We start from the raw sequence: 18,284 nt of genomic DNA on the forward strand, positions 1-18,284 counted from the left end.
TTCTATCTAGCAAACCAGTTCTCCGCTGGACTACCTGGTTTTCCAGGTCGGCCTGGTCCAAGAGGATTTCCTGGAGACAGAGGCTTTAAAGGGTTTAAAGGTAGGGCACTTTATTGTAGAACTGAAAAGAGAAGTATAAAGTTTCATTTAGACAGTTATGTTGAATGGCACACTTACACCTCTTACCTGCTTTACTCTGTTCCTTTGCAGGAGAAAATGGTGACTGCAACTGTTTGGGTGGAGGAACGATTGGTGCACAGGGACCTCAGGGGTCTCCGGGGTCCCCGGGTATTGCAGGCCTCAATGGTGTGAAGGGAGAAATTGGTGATCCAGGCTTCCCAGGGCCCCGAGGTCCACAAGGCCTTGATGTAAGATATTTGTGGGGTACTGAATAATGTTACATGGAGAAGTAGCAACTTAGTAGTGGAGCAATATAAATCACAAAAGTTCACTGCCAAGGTTAAAGGTTTTGTTGTCAGGTGCAATGCATAAAATTACATATTATCTTATTGATCCTTGAGAAACATTGGGATCATCAGGTAACTTCCAAAACTGTTTAAAATTATAGGTCACTTTTTTGTTTTGCTTTTTGTTTTAGGGTCGTGCAGGTGACAGAGGCTTTAGAGGTCGTAAAGGAGAGAAAGGTAATACTTTCTTCCCAGAAGGCAGAGGACAAAAAGGTGATATGGGTCAACAGGGTCCTCCTGGACCACTTGGAGAAAGCGGTAACTCTGGAAGGGATGGATCTCCTGGCTTTCCTGGACAACCAGGCCCACCTGTGAGTAGATATTCCTTTTCCTTATTTTCCTTTTTCTTACTGTCATTTGATTGAATCACCTCTGTAGTTACTGCCAAAGAAGATGTGTGGTTCTTATTGCTTGTATTAATTCTGATTCTGGCTTTCCACCAATGAGATATTTACATTTCTAAGTTCTTTCTTTCAGGGGGAGCCTGGTTTTGGGGTGAGTGGAGATAAAGGTTTTCCTGGTTTTCCAGGGTCCAAAGGTCGTCCTGGTGACAGGGGTGTACCTGGTATTGGCTATCCTGGTGTAGCTGGAATCAAAGGGTCACAAGGTGATCCTGGATTCAATGGTCTTCCTGGAACACCTGGATCTCCAGGTTCTCCAGGTAAGTAGAAGAAACACCTCAGTAATGCTTTAACAATAAGTACACAGTCTAAAATATTTCATTATTAAAAAAAATATTATACTGTTTATGTTATATTTTTTCAAAGTTATTAGTACTGATTAAAAATCTTGCATTTAATGTGTATGATACATTTAAATAACTCATGTTCATATACAGTAAATTGGATGTACACAAAAGAAGGTGGCATTTTGTCAATTCAAGCCTTCTTAATTTCCTAAAGAGGCCCACTTAGCATATTAAGCGTGTTTTGTGAGTTTACAGTACAATATTAAACAGAATAAGATGAGCTGGGCTAAAAGAGATTCAATTTAGAGGTTGCTATACCTCATCTTGACAAGCTTTGGACATGTGAGAGTGAATGGCAATGCAAATGAATCTTTATATTTTGCCTGTGCTAACAGAACTTTTGACCTATTTGCAAGCCATTCCATTCAGAGAGAAATTGAGCGGGTGCAATTAAATCTTAACAAGTTTTAACATCCATGTCTGAATCACCAAATCCTTTCACTTCTCTGCATGGTCTCCATCTCTCTCTCTTAGTAATGGAATGGCACTGACACAGCCATGCACATGTTCCTCTCTTGATTTCTTTATTTTTACTGCTTTAATCGAATGTGCTGGATTTTTTTTTATTTAGCTTTTTAATTCTCTACTAAAGGTACAAACATTTTCATGCTTATGCATTTGATTTCTTATTGATGCTGCCCGAATGAACTGATTCATCAACCAATTGATTGACAGCTTCTCTTGCAATCTCTCTTGCCCTTGCATGTTGTCCGACTAGGTGACAGCTGTGGGCAGGCGGGGCTTAATGGTGCCTCTTTGGAAGAGGGAGGTGAGATGTGAAGCCCAGAGCTGCAGCCAGTACAAAATAAACCAACATTTTCCAATGGCCTAACTGTATCAGACAGCTTAACTGTAGAGTGTCCACCAAACCTGACCATACTTGACCTCCATTATGACTTCCCTGTTGCTTGAGATGTCTAATCCAGTTAGTCTTGCCAATCTGGAAAAGTGGTAGTTGCCATGTAACAGCCCTCTTGACTTGCCAATCATTTAACAATCTTTGTGTATGTTATAAGCCCTTCTATACTGACTTTACTGGGGGCATATGTGGTTATTTATTTTATTTTTTTGAGTATGAAAATAAACTTTTATCAGATTCAAGTACACCATCAAAAGCCCATTTCTCAAATTTGCTTTGCAAACCCTTTGTAGTGACACAACATTAGTCCCAAAACTCGTTCACCTTGAGCACGAACACCTATGATGTATCATCGATTACCACAGAAGTTATTTTGGCTTATCCTTCACAAGCAAATATCGCCTCTACATTAACATGAAGTGCATATCTGTAAAGTCTATACAACAATAAATTGCAGCACTAAAATACAAAATCAAGGCCTGGCTCACACTACAGGATTTTTAAAATCCTAACCGATTATGAAATCTGGCTGCAGCACACACATTAGGAGAATCTTCGCAGATTATCTTCCCTCAAATCTTAAACATGCACACACTACAAGATTTGAACATCGCGGCGCAATACACACCACAAGATATCATTAAGATTATCATACCAGAAGGAGTGTTTCAAGTGATCTCACGCAGCAGTTCTTCATTGATATTTGTTTACATATGTTAGCTAGCATGCTAGCAGCTTTCTGCACTCACCCAGTGCATTCAAAACTGAGGCGGTTTTTACTCCAGCGCTTTTCTTCTCCTTACGGTTGTGATGCGTTTTCGAAACATTATACAGACTGTCGTGTTACTACAAAATGTCAAGAAACAGTTTCCTCTGTCTCCACTGTCCAATGGAGCCATACATCAGCTGTTTTGCGCATTGGCTGTGAAAGTACAGACGTAATCATATAGCCATAATCATCCCGATTTAAATCCTAAATATCAAACATGTTTGATATTAATCGGGGCTGCCCCGATTTGTGTGCAAGCAGATCGGGAGGTGCAAGATTCAATCGGTGAATGCATTACCAGATAATCCACGCTGAACATCAGAACCGATCGAGGTGCTCGGCAAGATGTTTGCTCCGATTCTCATGAGGGGGAAATCGGGGCTAAATCGGGCAAAAAATCCTGTAGTGTGAGCCAGGCTTTACTAACATTACTGTATTTCCAATATGCCCTGTTATGACCATGTAAAGACAACAAACACTTTTGCATCATACGCAATGGATGGACAAATCCAACAAAAGAGTTATTAAAATAATAATTAAAGTACTTTAATATAATTTCAGTCAGGACCACTCTGTTTGATTAAGATTATTGTTGAGGTCCTGAACATTATTTTGGTGACATGCTGTGCTCTGAAGGGTTCAGATTCTGAGATGTCCACAAGCAAACCTCACTGAAGTTTGAAACCCCCAACACAATGACGTAGTACAGTATGTTCAATTCTAAGATCAGTCAGAAGTGGCGTGCCTTGATCTATTGAAAGGATTAGCTCCATACTCTACCTCTGTCCCTCCGTCAGCAACCACTATGCTCACAACTTAGATAAACTGCAGCACTTCATCAAACAGCTGTCCTCCAGCCATCAGTGGAAAATTGGTCTGCGTATCTCCCACTCTAGGATCAGTCTTTGTCTAGGCCCTACTGATTCTCTGTGCTCTCTTAACTTTTGTGGATGCTCTCTTGTTTTTTCCTTAAAAACGGCTTAGCCAACAATGAGAACATAAGCATAATTGTGCTAAACAGTATGTGTTCCTATAATAACTTAGTAATAAGCACGTTGCCAATAACCTGTTAATGTTTAAGCATGAGCATAAAAGAAAACTGAAAAACTTCTGTGGTAATCGACAGCATATGACAGATCTCTCGTCAACCACATTAAAATGTGCTGTGTCCTGTGTTTCAGTTTATACATATTTTGGAATCATTCTCATTGTCAGGACAATTCATGAAATTATAATGCTGGACTGCAATGTAATTGCATAGTTACACCAGATATTCAGATATATTTTTACTAACAATTAAAGCCGAGAACACACTACATGACTGTCATGCTGTTTATGAATGGAATTTGGTCTTGATGACGGATCGTCCTGTCACTTAGGGCTCAGTCGCTATTTGCAGTCGGCAGAAAAATCGCAGGTCACACTTTATTTTAAGGTCCAATTCTCACTATTAACTAAACATTTACTATGACTTTTGCCTCAATTAACTCCTTATTTGCTGCTTATTAATAGTTTATAAGGTAGTTGTTAAGTTTAGGGTATTGGGTAGGATTATGGATGTCATGCATTATATGTACTTTATAAGCACTAATAAACAGCCAATATGTTAATAATAGGCATGCTAATAAGCAACTAGTTATTAGTGAGAATTGGACCCTAAACTAAAGTGTTACCAAGAATTTTTTAAACATGTTTAATATTTGCGAGTGCAACTGTAAGCTATATGCGGCTTTGTAGTGAAGATGCATTCACTGTCAAATGTCATTCACCGTTCATTTTGTAATTTTCTCAGACATTTTTCTAGATTGAAGATCTTGTTGTGATTGATTTCGTCTTTATTTTATTTTTTTTTCATAAATTAACATCGCAAGTTAAATAGACTATTAGTTTTTTCTGCAGTCGAAGGAAGTAAAATCTGTCAGTGATATCTCTCCGTTTAAAGATATTATAAAGAATTTCTTGATACTTTTAACTTTTTCTTAATTTTTTATAAAGAATATTCAAATCAACTTGACAACAAATAAGTTATTCTTCCTTACAAATTTTGTTCATAACAATTATATGAACATAACAAATAACATAAATTTGACATACATTTTTTATTAAAAAATCACCAACATTAATTAATCAGACAGAAACCTTTAACGTTTCAATAAGTAAAAGTGCTGGTGTTGTCCGGTTTGTTGTCTTTGGTGGGGCGGGATGGGTTTTTTTTGTTTGTGTTTTTTTTGCTTGTTTTTTGGTTTGGCAGAATTTGTCCAGTCGTGAAGAGTGTTGTGTAGTGGACTGAGTCAGTCATTAGGTTAGTGCTCAGACTAGAGACTAGACTAGAGACTAGAATCTGCTCCAGTCGATGGAAACAGTCTTTAAATGTGTTGAGTTCAGTCTTAGAATGCTTCAACCGGTCGTGTAGTGTGTCCCTAGCTTAACACAAACATCCATATTTTAACACTTGGTTTGTCATGGTTAGTTGCAGGGAATGTGTGTGGAATAGGCCATCTTTGACCATTTTTATATGTTACTGACAATGATATGGATGTCAACAGGAACACCACTGCCCTGCAGGATTCCTGGTGAACTTGGAGATCAAGGATACCTTGGATATCCTGGGGTGCCAGGTAATTAAGTATATTAAAATATAAAATTAATAAGTTAACTATAAAGAGTAATTTAACATTTAAATTGCTTTAACGTGTTCTTTTGCATGTTTGTATGTATATAAATATTAGGACCAAAGGGTCAGTCTGGTTCCCCAGGAGGGAGAGGGCGCCCAGGGTTTGATGGGCCAAAGGGTGAGAGAGGAGAACCAGGCTCTGGAGGTCGGCCAGGACCTCAGGGTAAGGTTACGGCCTCAAATGTGAAAGTATACTCCGTCTAACCACAAATTTTACAAACCGTAATTGCTCAGCTTGTTTGGGCTAGCCATATATTTAAAACTATAATTCCAAATGCATTACAATGCATTACATTGTATTAATTTTGCATGCAAAATCCAGTAATTCCAATAGGTATCCTTGTGATTGGGAGTTTCGCAAGAGGGCAAAAAACTTCCCCATGCAAGTTTTGCTCATTTTCAAGTTGGTAAAATAAAATCACCTTGTTGAGCAACAGAAGTTTGAAATTGACTTCTGTGTAAGCAGTGCTTCTTACTTCTTTTCTCTACTGAGAAGAGACAATGAACCATTTTACACTGCAATTTCAAATTGACTTGTGATTAGGTTTCCCCGGACCCAGAGGAGATCCAGGTTTACCAGGAACAACAAATACTGGCTTTCAGGGGCCTCCAGGAAGAGATGGTATACCAGGTTTGCCAGGAGCTAAGGGAGAACCCGGTGTGGTCCTTGGAGCCACCCCTGGAGGTCCAGGTTCTCCAGGGAGACCAGGAGAACCAGGAGACAAAGGTCAACCTGGTGCACCTGGTTTATCAGGGAGGTTTGGTAAGTTTGATGAGATGTTTTCACTAGTTTTCTCAAATCCACTATTATTACAACATTATTACCCCCAGCCATGTAAGACATTGTAAGTCATGCTAGATAGCAAGCAGTAGCACTTATGGATTCCTCCTTAGGTAATGATGGACACAACGGTCATCCTGGCATAAAGGGAGAACGAGGTGTGGATGGAATACCTGGTCCTGTAGGTCCCATAGGTCCACCAGGAGAAATCCCTCCCGGTGGTGTTCCTGGTCCCAGAGGGCCACCTGGAGCTAAGGGATTTGATGGATCTCCAGGTAACCAAATCAAATCTCCAGTAGTGCATTTTGGTGTTTTATCTAATATTATGAGTTAGTATTTGTTCAACAAGTGTTGCTGTGATACATATACTAGGGTAAACTCTACCTTGAGCTCTGCAGTAAGCAATTTTGTCTGGAAGATCTTTCACATTAAAATTTTTGGCAGATCTACTCAACTTCTAAGACTTTGTCATGATGCATCTTTTCTACAATCTATTTTATTCACAGTTAATAACCTGGGTAGTTATTAGAGTTGGCCAATGTCCTCCATAGTCATATCGTTCTATCATCAGCCTGTGAGATCGCAATACACCATAATATCATGCTAATTTATTTAATATTTACTTGCTTAGATTCACAGATGGAGAGTGAACCAACTCCAGGGTAAGGCTAAAGCAGCCTTATGTTAGTTTAATCTATTAACTACACATTATTTCTTTTTAGTCAAGTAGCATATGGATGTCATGTCATAAAGTATTTTTTAATATGGCAGAATTTGTATTTAATAGGATAACAATGTAATAGAAACATTGCTTAATAGAAACATTGTTCAAGGTTCCGGTTCCGGTCTCGACCTCGATGGCAGCTTAGTAAACGTGCTCCTCCGATAAGATTTTAAAAACGTTACCTGCCGGGTATTAAAACCAACTACTAACAATAAGACCTGATTGAAAAGGCAGGCAAGATGGAAACGCGAGAGAGAAGTAGAAAAAATGCTCCAGAAAAACCAGACACCGAAGATGACATACAAAGCCACGACAGCTATGCTAATGCTAAAGATGACGCCGGGAGACCAAAAGCTAATGAAAAAGCTAAAGTCAATTTGGAAATGATTCTGCAAGAAATACAAGATTTCAGGCACGAAAACAAACAACACCTGGACGTCATCAGGGAAGATATCAACAACGCAAATCAGAGAATTGAAGAAGCCGAAGACCGCATTAGTGCAACGGAAGCAAAGCTATAGACGATGGAGCTAATCATGAGAAAAGTGCTCAAAACCCAGTCCCAAAATGACCAAAAGCTTATTGACCAAGAAGCCAGGGCGCGGAGGAGAAATCTAAGGATATTCAACGTACCGGAAAATGAAGAACAAGGCAACTCAGTGAGTGTTTTTCTGGAAAAGTTCCTCAGAGAGAAGTTAAACCTTCCCGACTCCCTTGAACTCAACATTGAGAGGGCGCATCGAGCCCTAGAGCCAAAACCCGCAGATGGTGAAAAACCCAGGTCAATTGTAGCACAGTTTTTGCAATACCGAACAAAGGAAGAAATACTGAGAAAGGCATGGGAAAAGAAGGGAATCTACGTTAACACACAAAGAATCTACTTCGACCACGATTACCCGACTGCCATTCTCAACCGCCGCAAGGAATACAACGAAGCGAAAAGGATACTGAGGGAGAAGAAAATTCGGTTTCAGACCCCGTACCCATTCAAGCTCCGTGTCTTCTACGAGGATGAGACGCGTGTCTACCACACGGCACATGAAGCAACAAAAGATATGCATGACAGAGGCTTCGTGGTGCGTGTGTTGCCTCCCCAACGGGACCCGATGGAGCTGCTGGATGCAGAGCCCTGGCATGTTGCGGGTAGAAGAGAGAACGACCTCCGCGGACCGTCCGGCAGACAAACTACGGTCATATCCAAGCTCCAGGCTTTTAGAAGAGAACCTCCACATTGAAGAAAAACGGTGGAAGTTTTTTTTTCTGTTGTTGTTGCCGCGGTTGTCCGGTTTCAGTTATCGTGTTTCCCCTATCTATAGTAATTATTTGGGGGGTCCGGACAATGAACATTTATTCTAAGCTGTCGGGGAGGGCCCATTTCTTACTACCATCTGAAAAGGACTTCCCTCCAAACTTCGGCCAAAACATTGGTCAGGTAAAGGACTGTTCACACACCTTTGCAATGGAACCCAAAGAGTTGCAACTTATCCAGTTTTCCACCTTATACTATTGTTCTAATGTGTTATGTTTAACCAGAGAGTACGGTAGCATAAATAATGTGTTTATTATTTTTTAAAACAAGTAAATGGCATCTGAAAAGCTAAAAATAGCATCCTTCAATGTTAACGGAATACTAAATCCAATTAAACGTACTAAGATACTAACAAAGATGAGAAGGGAAAAAGTAGACATTATTTACTTACAAGAAACACATCTAAACGATTTAGAACACCAAAAGCTGACTAAATATGGTTATAATAGAATATACTTTTCTTCATACAGAGGTAAACATAAAAGAGGCTTGGCCATATTAATATCAAGCAAACTGGTTTTTGAACAGAGTTATGAGCACAAAGATAAAGAGGGGCGTGTTATATTGGTCAAGGGTACTATCAATGGAAATGTGTATACGTTACTCAATGTTTATGCTCCACCCGGAAGTGATGGTTTGTTTTATGGACTTGATTGTAAACCACTCTGAGGGAACCCTCATCTGTGGAGGAGACTTCAATCTCCATCTCCAGCCTAACTTGGATGTTTCAAACCAGAAAAGTAATAATAATAAGGCAACAACTATAAAATTCCGAAAACTAATAAAGAATATAGGGCTAATAGACATCTGGAGGGAAATGTACCCAAATGCTAGGCAGTATACCCACTTCTCTAATCCTCACTTGATATATACAAGGATAGATTATTTTTTCATTTTTAATAAAGACAGATCAAAAGTTGCTGAAGTCGACATCGGTACAATAGATTTAAGTGACCACGCACCGGTATACATGACAATAGATCTAGGTGAAAAACCAAGAAATACACTCTGGAGATTTAATACTAGCCTTCTTAATGATACTCAATTTAAAAAGAAAATGTCAGAAGATATTTTGAGATACATCAAAGAAAATGATAATGGGGAAACTTCTCCGCCTATCCTCTGGGACGCAGCCAAAGCGGTTCTGAGGGGTAGAATAATTGCAGTAGCCTCTGCAAAAAAGAGACAAAAGCAGAAAAAATTACAGGAGTTACAAGACAATCTAAAATTGCTAGAGGATAGACATGCTCGAAATAATAATATGCAAATTTTACAAGAAATTAAAAAAATTAGAAATAAAATCAATTACCTGACTATACAAGATATAACAAAGAGAATGCTCTTTACTAAACAAAGATAATATGAAAGTGGCTCTAAATTTACTAAAGTATTAGCCTGGAAACTTAGGAAGCAACAAGCGGAGAGAGCAGTTTTCAAAATTCGAGACAATCAAACTAATACAATAGAAATTAAACAATTTAAAATACAATCGACTTTCGAATCTTTTTACAAAAAATTGTTTTCTAAAGTGACTCAGGATGAAGAGAGTGAAATTGACTCTTTCCTCGATACACTGAATCTTCCCGTGCTGACTGAAGAGCAAAACAACAAATTAGGAGCAGAAATAACCACAGTAGAAATACAAAATGCAATTAAGAGGCTAAAAAACAACAAGTCACCGGGTAGTGATGGCTTTAAAACAAAGTGGTATAAAGCTTTTAGACAGGAGCTCACCCCCCTACTTTTAACCACATTTAATTGGGCACTTAAAAAAACTTGGATTCCTCCAAGCTGGAAAGAAGCTATCATATCATTAATACCTAAAGAAGGAAAGGATAAACTTGAATGTGGGTCATATAGGCCTATTTCAGTCCTCAATGTAGATTACCGTATTTACACCTCATTAATGTCTAAAAGAATGGAAAATATTCTGCCAAATCTCATAAATAATGACCAAACAGGCTTTATAAACAACCGACAAACTCAGGACAATATAAAACGATCCCTACATATAATGAATCATATACAAAAATACAAAGAGAAAGCAATGTTAATTAGTTTAGACGCCGAAAAGGCTTTCGATTCAGTTAGTTGGTTTTATTTATTTAAAGTGTTGAAAAAATTTCAAATAAGTGATTTGGTAATAAATAACATCAAGGCTCTTTATGACTACCCAACGTCGAGAATAAGGATAAATGGATATCTAACAGACCCACTGACATTGGAAAGAGGAGTGAGGCGGGGCTGTGCCTGGTCTCCTCTGCTCTTTGCTCTGTACTTGGAGCCGTTGGCCCAATATATTAGACAGTCAAAAAAGATCAGTGGTATCACGATTAACAAAGTAGAGCATAAAATTGCGTGCTATGCAGATGATATAATTTTATTTTTGACCAAACCTGAAATATCAGTACCGGAACTGATGCACTTCCTTGATACTATGGGCCCAATGTCTGGTTACAAATTAAATATTGGAAAAACTGAAACCCTCTCTTATTGGCAACCCCCTAATCACTTTAAGAAGAAATATCCATTTAAATGGCATGCAGACTCACTGAAATATTTAGGCGTAACCCTCCACAAAGATTTATCAAAAACTCTGGAGAAGAATTATAACCATCTTTACTCAAATGTGAAAAAAGATCTTGAAAAGTGGAATCTCATCCCATATCTTAGTCTAACAGCAAGGATTGAAACCATAAAGATGAACGTTTTGCCCAGGTTTCTTTACTTATTCCAAACTCTTCCAGTTTACATCCCAAATCACTCATTTGCTGAATGGGACAAAGCAAATTCCAGATTCATTTGGCAATGAAAGAAACCTCGTATTCGTTATAAAACAATGCAGTTGTCAAAAGAGAAAGGAGGGTGGGGCCTCCCTTGTCTTAAAAACTACTTCATTTCAGCTCAAGTTCGTACACTACTCTATTGGTGTGATCCAGAATACGATGCTAAATGGAAGGATATAGAATGCAATATGCTCTCGGATGTCCCCTTACAGGCCATACTGGCAGACATGAAACGACTGGAATCAATTGACAACTTGGGAAATAGATGGGTAGAATCTGTACTTACAGTTTGGAAAGAGCTGTTGAAAACATATAATTTGAAAAATGATATTAAAATTCTGAGTTGGCCGGCATATGATCAAAACTTCATACCAAACAGCACTGACTCCAGATATAAGACTTGGATAAATAAAGGTATAAAAGTATTTTTCCTAATTGTAAATGATAATCAATTAGATAGCTTTGACACACTGCAACACAAATTTAACCTGGGGAAAGAGGACTTTTATCGCTATTTACAAATACGGAATTATTATAATCAGAATATTAAACAAAGTGTTCCCCATCACAATTCATTAGTTGAACTTTTTACCAAAGCATACAAATCACAACTTACAAGAGGAATAATAGCAAAACTATACAAGAGTATTACTAACCTTAATAGTCACTCAACAAAATATATAATGGAAAAATGGGAAAAGGAAGCAGGTATTACGATAACAGAAGAAGAGTGGGAATGCATATGCACATCCCAGTGGAGAAGTACAAAATCCCATATGTGGAAAGAATTCTGTTGGAAAAGTGTAACACATTTCTTTATAACACCCCAACAAAGTGCACACTTTTCACAAGGAAACAGTTGCTGCTGGAGAAACTGTGGGTGCCAGATAGCACATCATTTCCATGTATTCTGGGATTGTCATATTCTACAAAAATATTGGTATGATGTTAACAATGCCATAAAGCATATTTTTCACATTAACATTCCCCTTGACTTTAAAACTATGTTTTTGGGTTTTAAAACCCAAGCAATGCAAACAGTAGACGGGTATCTCTGGAATATTCTTTTGGCTGCAGCTAGAAAAGCTATTACAAAAAAGTGGGGAATACAGAAAGAACCAAATGTCCAAGATTGGGCTCACATAGTGATGGGCATTTACAAAATGGAAAAGATAACTTTCATAGTGAACCTAAAGATAGATCTATTTGTTAATCACTGGAAAAAATGGGGAAAATATGCTAAACAGTACATGCCTGAGATTATATAAATCATTATCTGCTCTTAGTTGACGAGAATGCTACCGGTCAATATGGATGCCTTTGCTCTTATTTAATTTTATTTTCTAAATATTTAACTACTTGAATTAATCCAAATCCTGATAACGATATGCTACTTTTGTTAACTCTCTGGGTGTTCAGTGGTTATATTTTGTTTCTGTTCATTTTATTTCTTTTTCTTAAAAAAAAAAAAAAAGGGCATAGAGACAAAACAAGTAATGTCCTTGAAAATATTTGCCATATTTGTCTTTTCTTTTTTTTCTCTTTCTTTTTTTTATAAACATGTATTTATTGAATTTTAACAGTTTACAAAAACATATAACAGTCAAACTATAAAATAATCCACTCCCCCCACCCCAAACGAAAAAAACAAAAAAAAAACAACAACACTGGGTAACGACATTATATTATCATAAACAGCTTAGGTGGTATCAACTTTAGGGACATATCTCCTTCAGGTTTCCAGAGTATCCTCGACTTCACAGTTCTCCAAGAATGCAAGAAAGGGATTCCAAATCTCTCTGAATTCGGCTGATTTCTTTTTCACTGTGTATGTTAACTTCTCAAGGATAAGGCATGATGATAGTTCTTTCAGCCATCGACCAACAGAAGGGCTCTTGACATCTTTCCAACAGAGAGAAATCAAGCGTCTAGCTTGGACTAAACATAAGTCTGTAATTTTCTTTTCTTTGCGGTTTAACATGCAGTCCTTTGGATACAAATTAAGAATACAAAGTGCAGGATTGTCAGGCACTGGATTTAAGAAATACATCTTAGAAATACATTTTATAACTTCATTCCAGAACTTTCGTATCTCTGAGCAGTCCCACAGACAATGAAATAAGGTGCCCTTTTCGAAATTACATTTAACACAGATATCAGGAATATTAGGATTCATCTTATTCAGTCTTTCGGGAGTAACATAAGTCCTCATAATCCAATTATATTGAATCAATTTAAGATGGGTATTTATTGTTAAAAGTTGTGCTCTAGAGCAGTGGTTCCCAAACTTTTCCATTCCACGACCCACCTAGACAAGTGTAATATATTTCACGACCCACCAAAATATAAAAAAAAAAAAACAACAACGAGTGAAATTACTTTAAACCTAATCTTACTTAAAATTTTTATGACAGAAATTAAGTATTTAAGAAAAATAACCATTTTATTTTAGAGTACAACTGAAAATTTCACTACAAATTTACAAGTTTTAATTTTTGTTTACTGGCGTTAAAATATGTAGTGTCCATAAAAACGTGAAGCAGGCTCACTCCAGTGAAGTGTAATCTGCGCTGCTGTGTTTTGTTGCATTCATGATCCTTCCGTGTGTGTCGGCGAGAACGGAGCACAATCCAACACTTTTTTAGAAAAGCATAAGAAGCAAAGCAGAACTATCTAAAACAGTTTGGAGATTAAAATAATTGTGAAATAGGTAAAAAAAGACCGATTGAACCTTTTAATGACATTGCTCTGAGACCTTCAAAACACGCAACGCACACGGACTTAATTGCAATTTGAAAATCACACTAAGGATATTACAGTTCATTATTAATGTTGGTGGGCTATATCGTTGTGATGAGTGGGTTCCCAGTTCCCGCCTCCTTCTTCCTGTGATTGTGAAGATTTTAATGTTTTACACTGGTGCCGAAGCCAGGGAGGAAGGAGGGGCGCGCTGCCGAAGATCCTTCGCCGCTGGGGTGAATCCGCAGTGCCATTGAGCAGGGCGAAGGAGTCTGCCGCCGAGGGTGCTCGATGTGGTGGGCTGGAGTGAGTTGCCGGGGGGACGGACGAACTCACTCCAGCCCACCGCCTCGATGACTCCTTCGTGGAAAGAGGTGGGAACCGGCGGACAATCAAACAAAGTTTTAATAACCAAATAAACACAAAACAGCGCGACAGCCCCTCACGGATGACTGCCGTGCACAAATAAAAAACAAACACAAAATAAAACCCAGGCCTGGTCCTCTCTCGTCCTTCACTGTCATCGCTCCTCTTTTGTATCCTTCCGATCTCCTCCGTGGTTCTTGAGACCGGTGAGTGTTGCTCATTTCCCAATCACTCCACCGGCCTAGCTCTGTTCCCATGGCACTAGGCCCCGCCCCACTCGTCACATTCGTGCAGCCCTAGACTGAACTGTGTTAGTGTCTGTGTGTCATTGAAACGCAAAATTAGCTGCAGCCAAGTGACTTTGTGCGACCCACCTTGTTCCATTCCGTGACCCACGAGTGGGTCGCGACCCACAGTTTGAAAACCCCTGCTCTAGAGCACACCTCTATCCAGTCCTCTTCTGAGATATCTGTTTGTAAGTCATTTATCCATTGAGTTTTCTTATGCTCAGTAGAGTCTTTATGGTTTTTCACCAGGGTATTATAGAGTAAAGATATCTGACCCTTGCCAGTACAGTTATTCACAGCTAGGTTTTCTAACGTGGACAAGCGGGGTTGTATATAGGAATGTGTCTGTGCATAAACAAAACTCCTTAACTGTAAATATTTAAAAAAGTGCGTCCGAGGTATATCATATTCATTTCTAAGTTCCTCAAATGAAGCTAGTTTACTTTCCGTATATATATCCATAACTTTACAGATGCCCTTAGTTGCCCACATTTTAAAACCTTGGTCTTTTTTTCCAGGAGAAAAGTTATCATTCCCCCATATTGGTGAAAAGCCTGAAAACAAAGTAGATTCACCGAGAAATGACTGTACATTGTGCCAGACATTAATTGTGTTTCTCACAAAGGGGTTATCAGTGAGCCGCTTCAGTTTTTTGACAGATGCAGAGTATAAATAAGTGTCAAGTCGCTGGCCTTTAGTACAGATACTTTCAATTTGCACCCATGGTAAGTAAGGTTCAGGTGAAAACCAGTACATTGCAGCTCTAATTTGAGCAGCCCAAAAGTACCATTGTAAATTAGGTAATTGTAATCCTCCTCTCTCATAGGGCAGGTAAAGAAGTGACAGTCTCAACCTTGACCTCCTGTTATTCCAAATAAACTTAGTAAATAGTTGCTTCATTTTGGAAAAGAACTGTGGCGGCGGGGGTAAAGGAATGGATTGAAATAGGTATAAAAACTTTGGTAATATATTCATCTTGATTATATTTATACGCCCTATAAGAGAAATTGGCATTGATGACCATGGATTCATTTACTGTAGAAATCATGGGATCATAGTTGCAGAATATTAAATCTTTAATGGATGGGGTGATAGTGATACCGAGATATTTAAATCCATTTACCGCATTATTGAAAGGGTGTTTTATCACTGGATTTATTCGCTCCTGCTTGTTCAGGAACATAATAGAGGATTTTGTATCGTTTACTTTAAAGCCTGAAAATTTTCCGAAGGTTTCAATTAAATTGATCAGATTGAGAATTGAATTACTTAGGTCTGTTAGAAGCAAGAGGGTGTCATCAGCATACATTACAATGCGATGTTCCGTGTCTGATATTTTTATACTTGAAATTGAGGGGTGCGATCTCACCGCTATTGCAAGCGGTTCCATTGCTAAAACAAATAGCATTGGCGAGAGAGGGCACCCCTGACGAGTACCTCTTGTGAGTTTGAAAGGAGATGATATTATATGGTTGGTGGAGACCTCTGCCATTGGGTCAGTATAAAGTGTCTCAATCCATTTTCGAAAGTAGTTACCAAAGCCAAGGCGAAATAGCACATCGAATAAATAGCTCCACTCCACTCTGTCGAATGCTTTTTCAGCATCTAAGGACAGAATAGCGGTGTCAGGGGTTCCCTCCCTCGCGTGTATCAAATTCAACACTCTTCTGACATTATGGAATGCTTGGCGGTTTTTCACAAAACCATTCTGATCCGGGTTGATCACTGTCGGGAGCACCGGTTCTAGTCTTCTAGCCATTACTTTAGCAATAATCTTAGCATCTGTGTTAAGCAGAGAAATAGGTCTATACGATGTGCAATTGGTAGGGGACTTATTGGGTTTCAATATAAGTGTTATCAGCGCACACCTCAGAGAATCCGGAAGACAACCCTGTTGAAAGGCCTCATCATACATAGCTAAAAGGGGTTCAATTAATTTATCTTTAAATATCTTATAGATATCAACTGGAAGACCGTCAGGGCCTGTGGCCTTACCTCCTCTCATATTAGTAATGGCACCAGCAATTTCTGAGGCATCTAGTTTCCTATCCAATTGTTCTTTAAAATCGTCTGATATGGGAGGAATATAAAGATCATCCAGAAACTCAGATTGTGATTCCAGGCTCTCCGGGGATTCGGATGAATATAATATTTTATAGTAGATGGGCTCATATTGGGCTTTAAGTAGCTTTAATTCTTGTTTTATTTTTGTGGAGCTGTCCAAAAAGGCCTCATTTTCCAACTGTCTTAATTTTGTGGTCAAGCTCATTCATTTTCAACTTGAGTTTGTTTGTTTTTGAACTAGTGTAAGATATGATCATGCCTCTGATCTATGCCTTAAAGGCCTCCCATCTGACAATAGCAGATGTCTCATCTGTATTTTTATTGAAGAACAACTCAATTTGGGCATCTAAAAATTGCAAGAAGTTCGAATCAGAAAGCCATCTGGGATGAAATCTCCATCTAGGAGTCCCTTTAACTACCCCTTGGGCTCTATATACAAGTGAAGTAGGGGAGTGGTCTGACAGCAGAATACTTTTATAGTTACATTCTATCACAGAGGAGAACATAGAGTTGGAAATCAGGAAAAAATCTATTCGTGAGTATGACTTAAATCGGGGAGAATAACAGGAGAATTCTAATTTATCTGGGTTCAGTCTCCTCCAGGGGTCACACAAATTCAGATCATTTATATACTGTAACAATTTCTTCCTACTTTGTATATGAGAGGAGTCCATCTCAGTTGACCGATCCAATTTAGGATCTAAAGTGCAGTTGAAATCACTTGCTATAATAGCCTTCCCTGGGAGAGAAGCAATTAATAAAAATAAATTTTCAAAGAATTTGGGATTGTCTTCGTTTAGGGCGTATACATTTATCATGTTTATCTTCTCATTTATCAATGTACCCTGGACAATCAGGTACCTACCCCCTATGTCACGGATGATGTTGTCCACTTTAAAGGGTATTAATTTATGGATCAGGATCATCACCCCTCGGGTGTGTGTTAAGTAGGAGGCTGATATTACTTGCCCCAGCCATCTCCTTTTTATCTTTATCACTTCATCTGACAATAAATGGGTTTCTTGGAGATATACAACTAACGATTTGAGTTGTTTAACCCTACTGAGGACTTGCTTAATTTTAGCCAACTTCCCCATACCTCTAACATTCCAGGATGTAAACTTCAAATTTAGATTAGAAGACATAAAATAAACTCAAGCATAAACAGTTTCAACCAGGTCACATAACAGGAAGGAATAATGTAAACTGTAATTTCGTTTTTAAAGCAATTGGAGTGTATGTCGTTATCCCGAAATGCAAAATAAAATGTACATTTATAACCCCTAAACTTAATCCCAGCACTCCTTACTTAATCTTAACTTAATCTCCCCGAACGAGACGGCTTTTTTTTTCTCTTTCTTTCTTTCTTTTTTTAACAAACATGACTGTAGAATCACAACTTGACAAATGTGCTTTGTACCGTCTCATATCCTTTTAATAAAAACAAAGTTTCAAAAAAAAAAAAAAGAAACATTGTTCAAACATCTGCTACAGAAAACGAGTAAAGATATTTACATTATCAAAGAATAGAGATGAAACGGTATGAACATTTCTTATCACAAATATAGTAACCAAAATTATCACGATTATCAGTATTATCATGGTATTGTTAAAATGTGCTGGAAATTTTCAAAAAGTTCTGACACATAAATAGTTGAATCAAGCTTATATTTGAAATCAACAAACAAACAAAAAATACTTTTTGTTTGCG

General features: G+C 38.2%; 1 protein-coding gene across 3 annotated transcripts in view; it reads left to right on the plus strand.

Moving 5' to 3' along the window:
• LOC132109076 (collagen alpha-6(IV) chain-like) overlaps positions 1 to 18,284 on the plus strand; it is a 141,071-nt gene that overhangs the window by 108,890 nt on the left and 13,897 nt on the right. For 2 of the 3 annotated variants that reach the window (XM_059515289.1, XM_059515288.1), the window contains exons 20-28: positions 11 to 100; positions 211 to 368; positions 599 to 778; positions 945 to 1,128; positions 1,934 to 1,984; positions 5,390 to 5,461; positions 5,573 to 5,680; positions 6,062 to 6,280; positions 6,412 to 6,573. In XM_059515289.1, the coding sequence (XP_059371272.1) occupies positions 11 to 100; positions 211 to 368; positions 599 to 778; positions 945 to 1,128; positions 1,934 to 1,984; positions 5,390 to 5,461; positions 5,573 to 5,680; positions 6,062 to 6,280; positions 6,412 to 6,573 (1,224 nt within the window). The remainder of the gene's footprint in view (positions 1 to 10; positions 101 to 210; positions 369 to 598; positions 779 to 944; positions 1,129 to 1,933; positions 1,985 to 5,389; positions 5,462 to 5,572; positions 5,681 to 6,061; positions 6,281 to 6,411; positions 6,574 to 18,284) is intronic. The other variant, XM_059515290.1, reaches the window with a different exon arrangement.

This window comes from Carassius carassius, chromosome 2, assembly GCF_963082965.1.
Source record: "Carassius carassius chromosome 2, fCarCar2.1, whole genome shotgun sequence".
NCBI classification, from domain to species: Eukaryota; Metazoa; Chordata; class Actinopteri; order Cypriniformes; family Cyprinidae; genus Carassius; species Carassius carassius.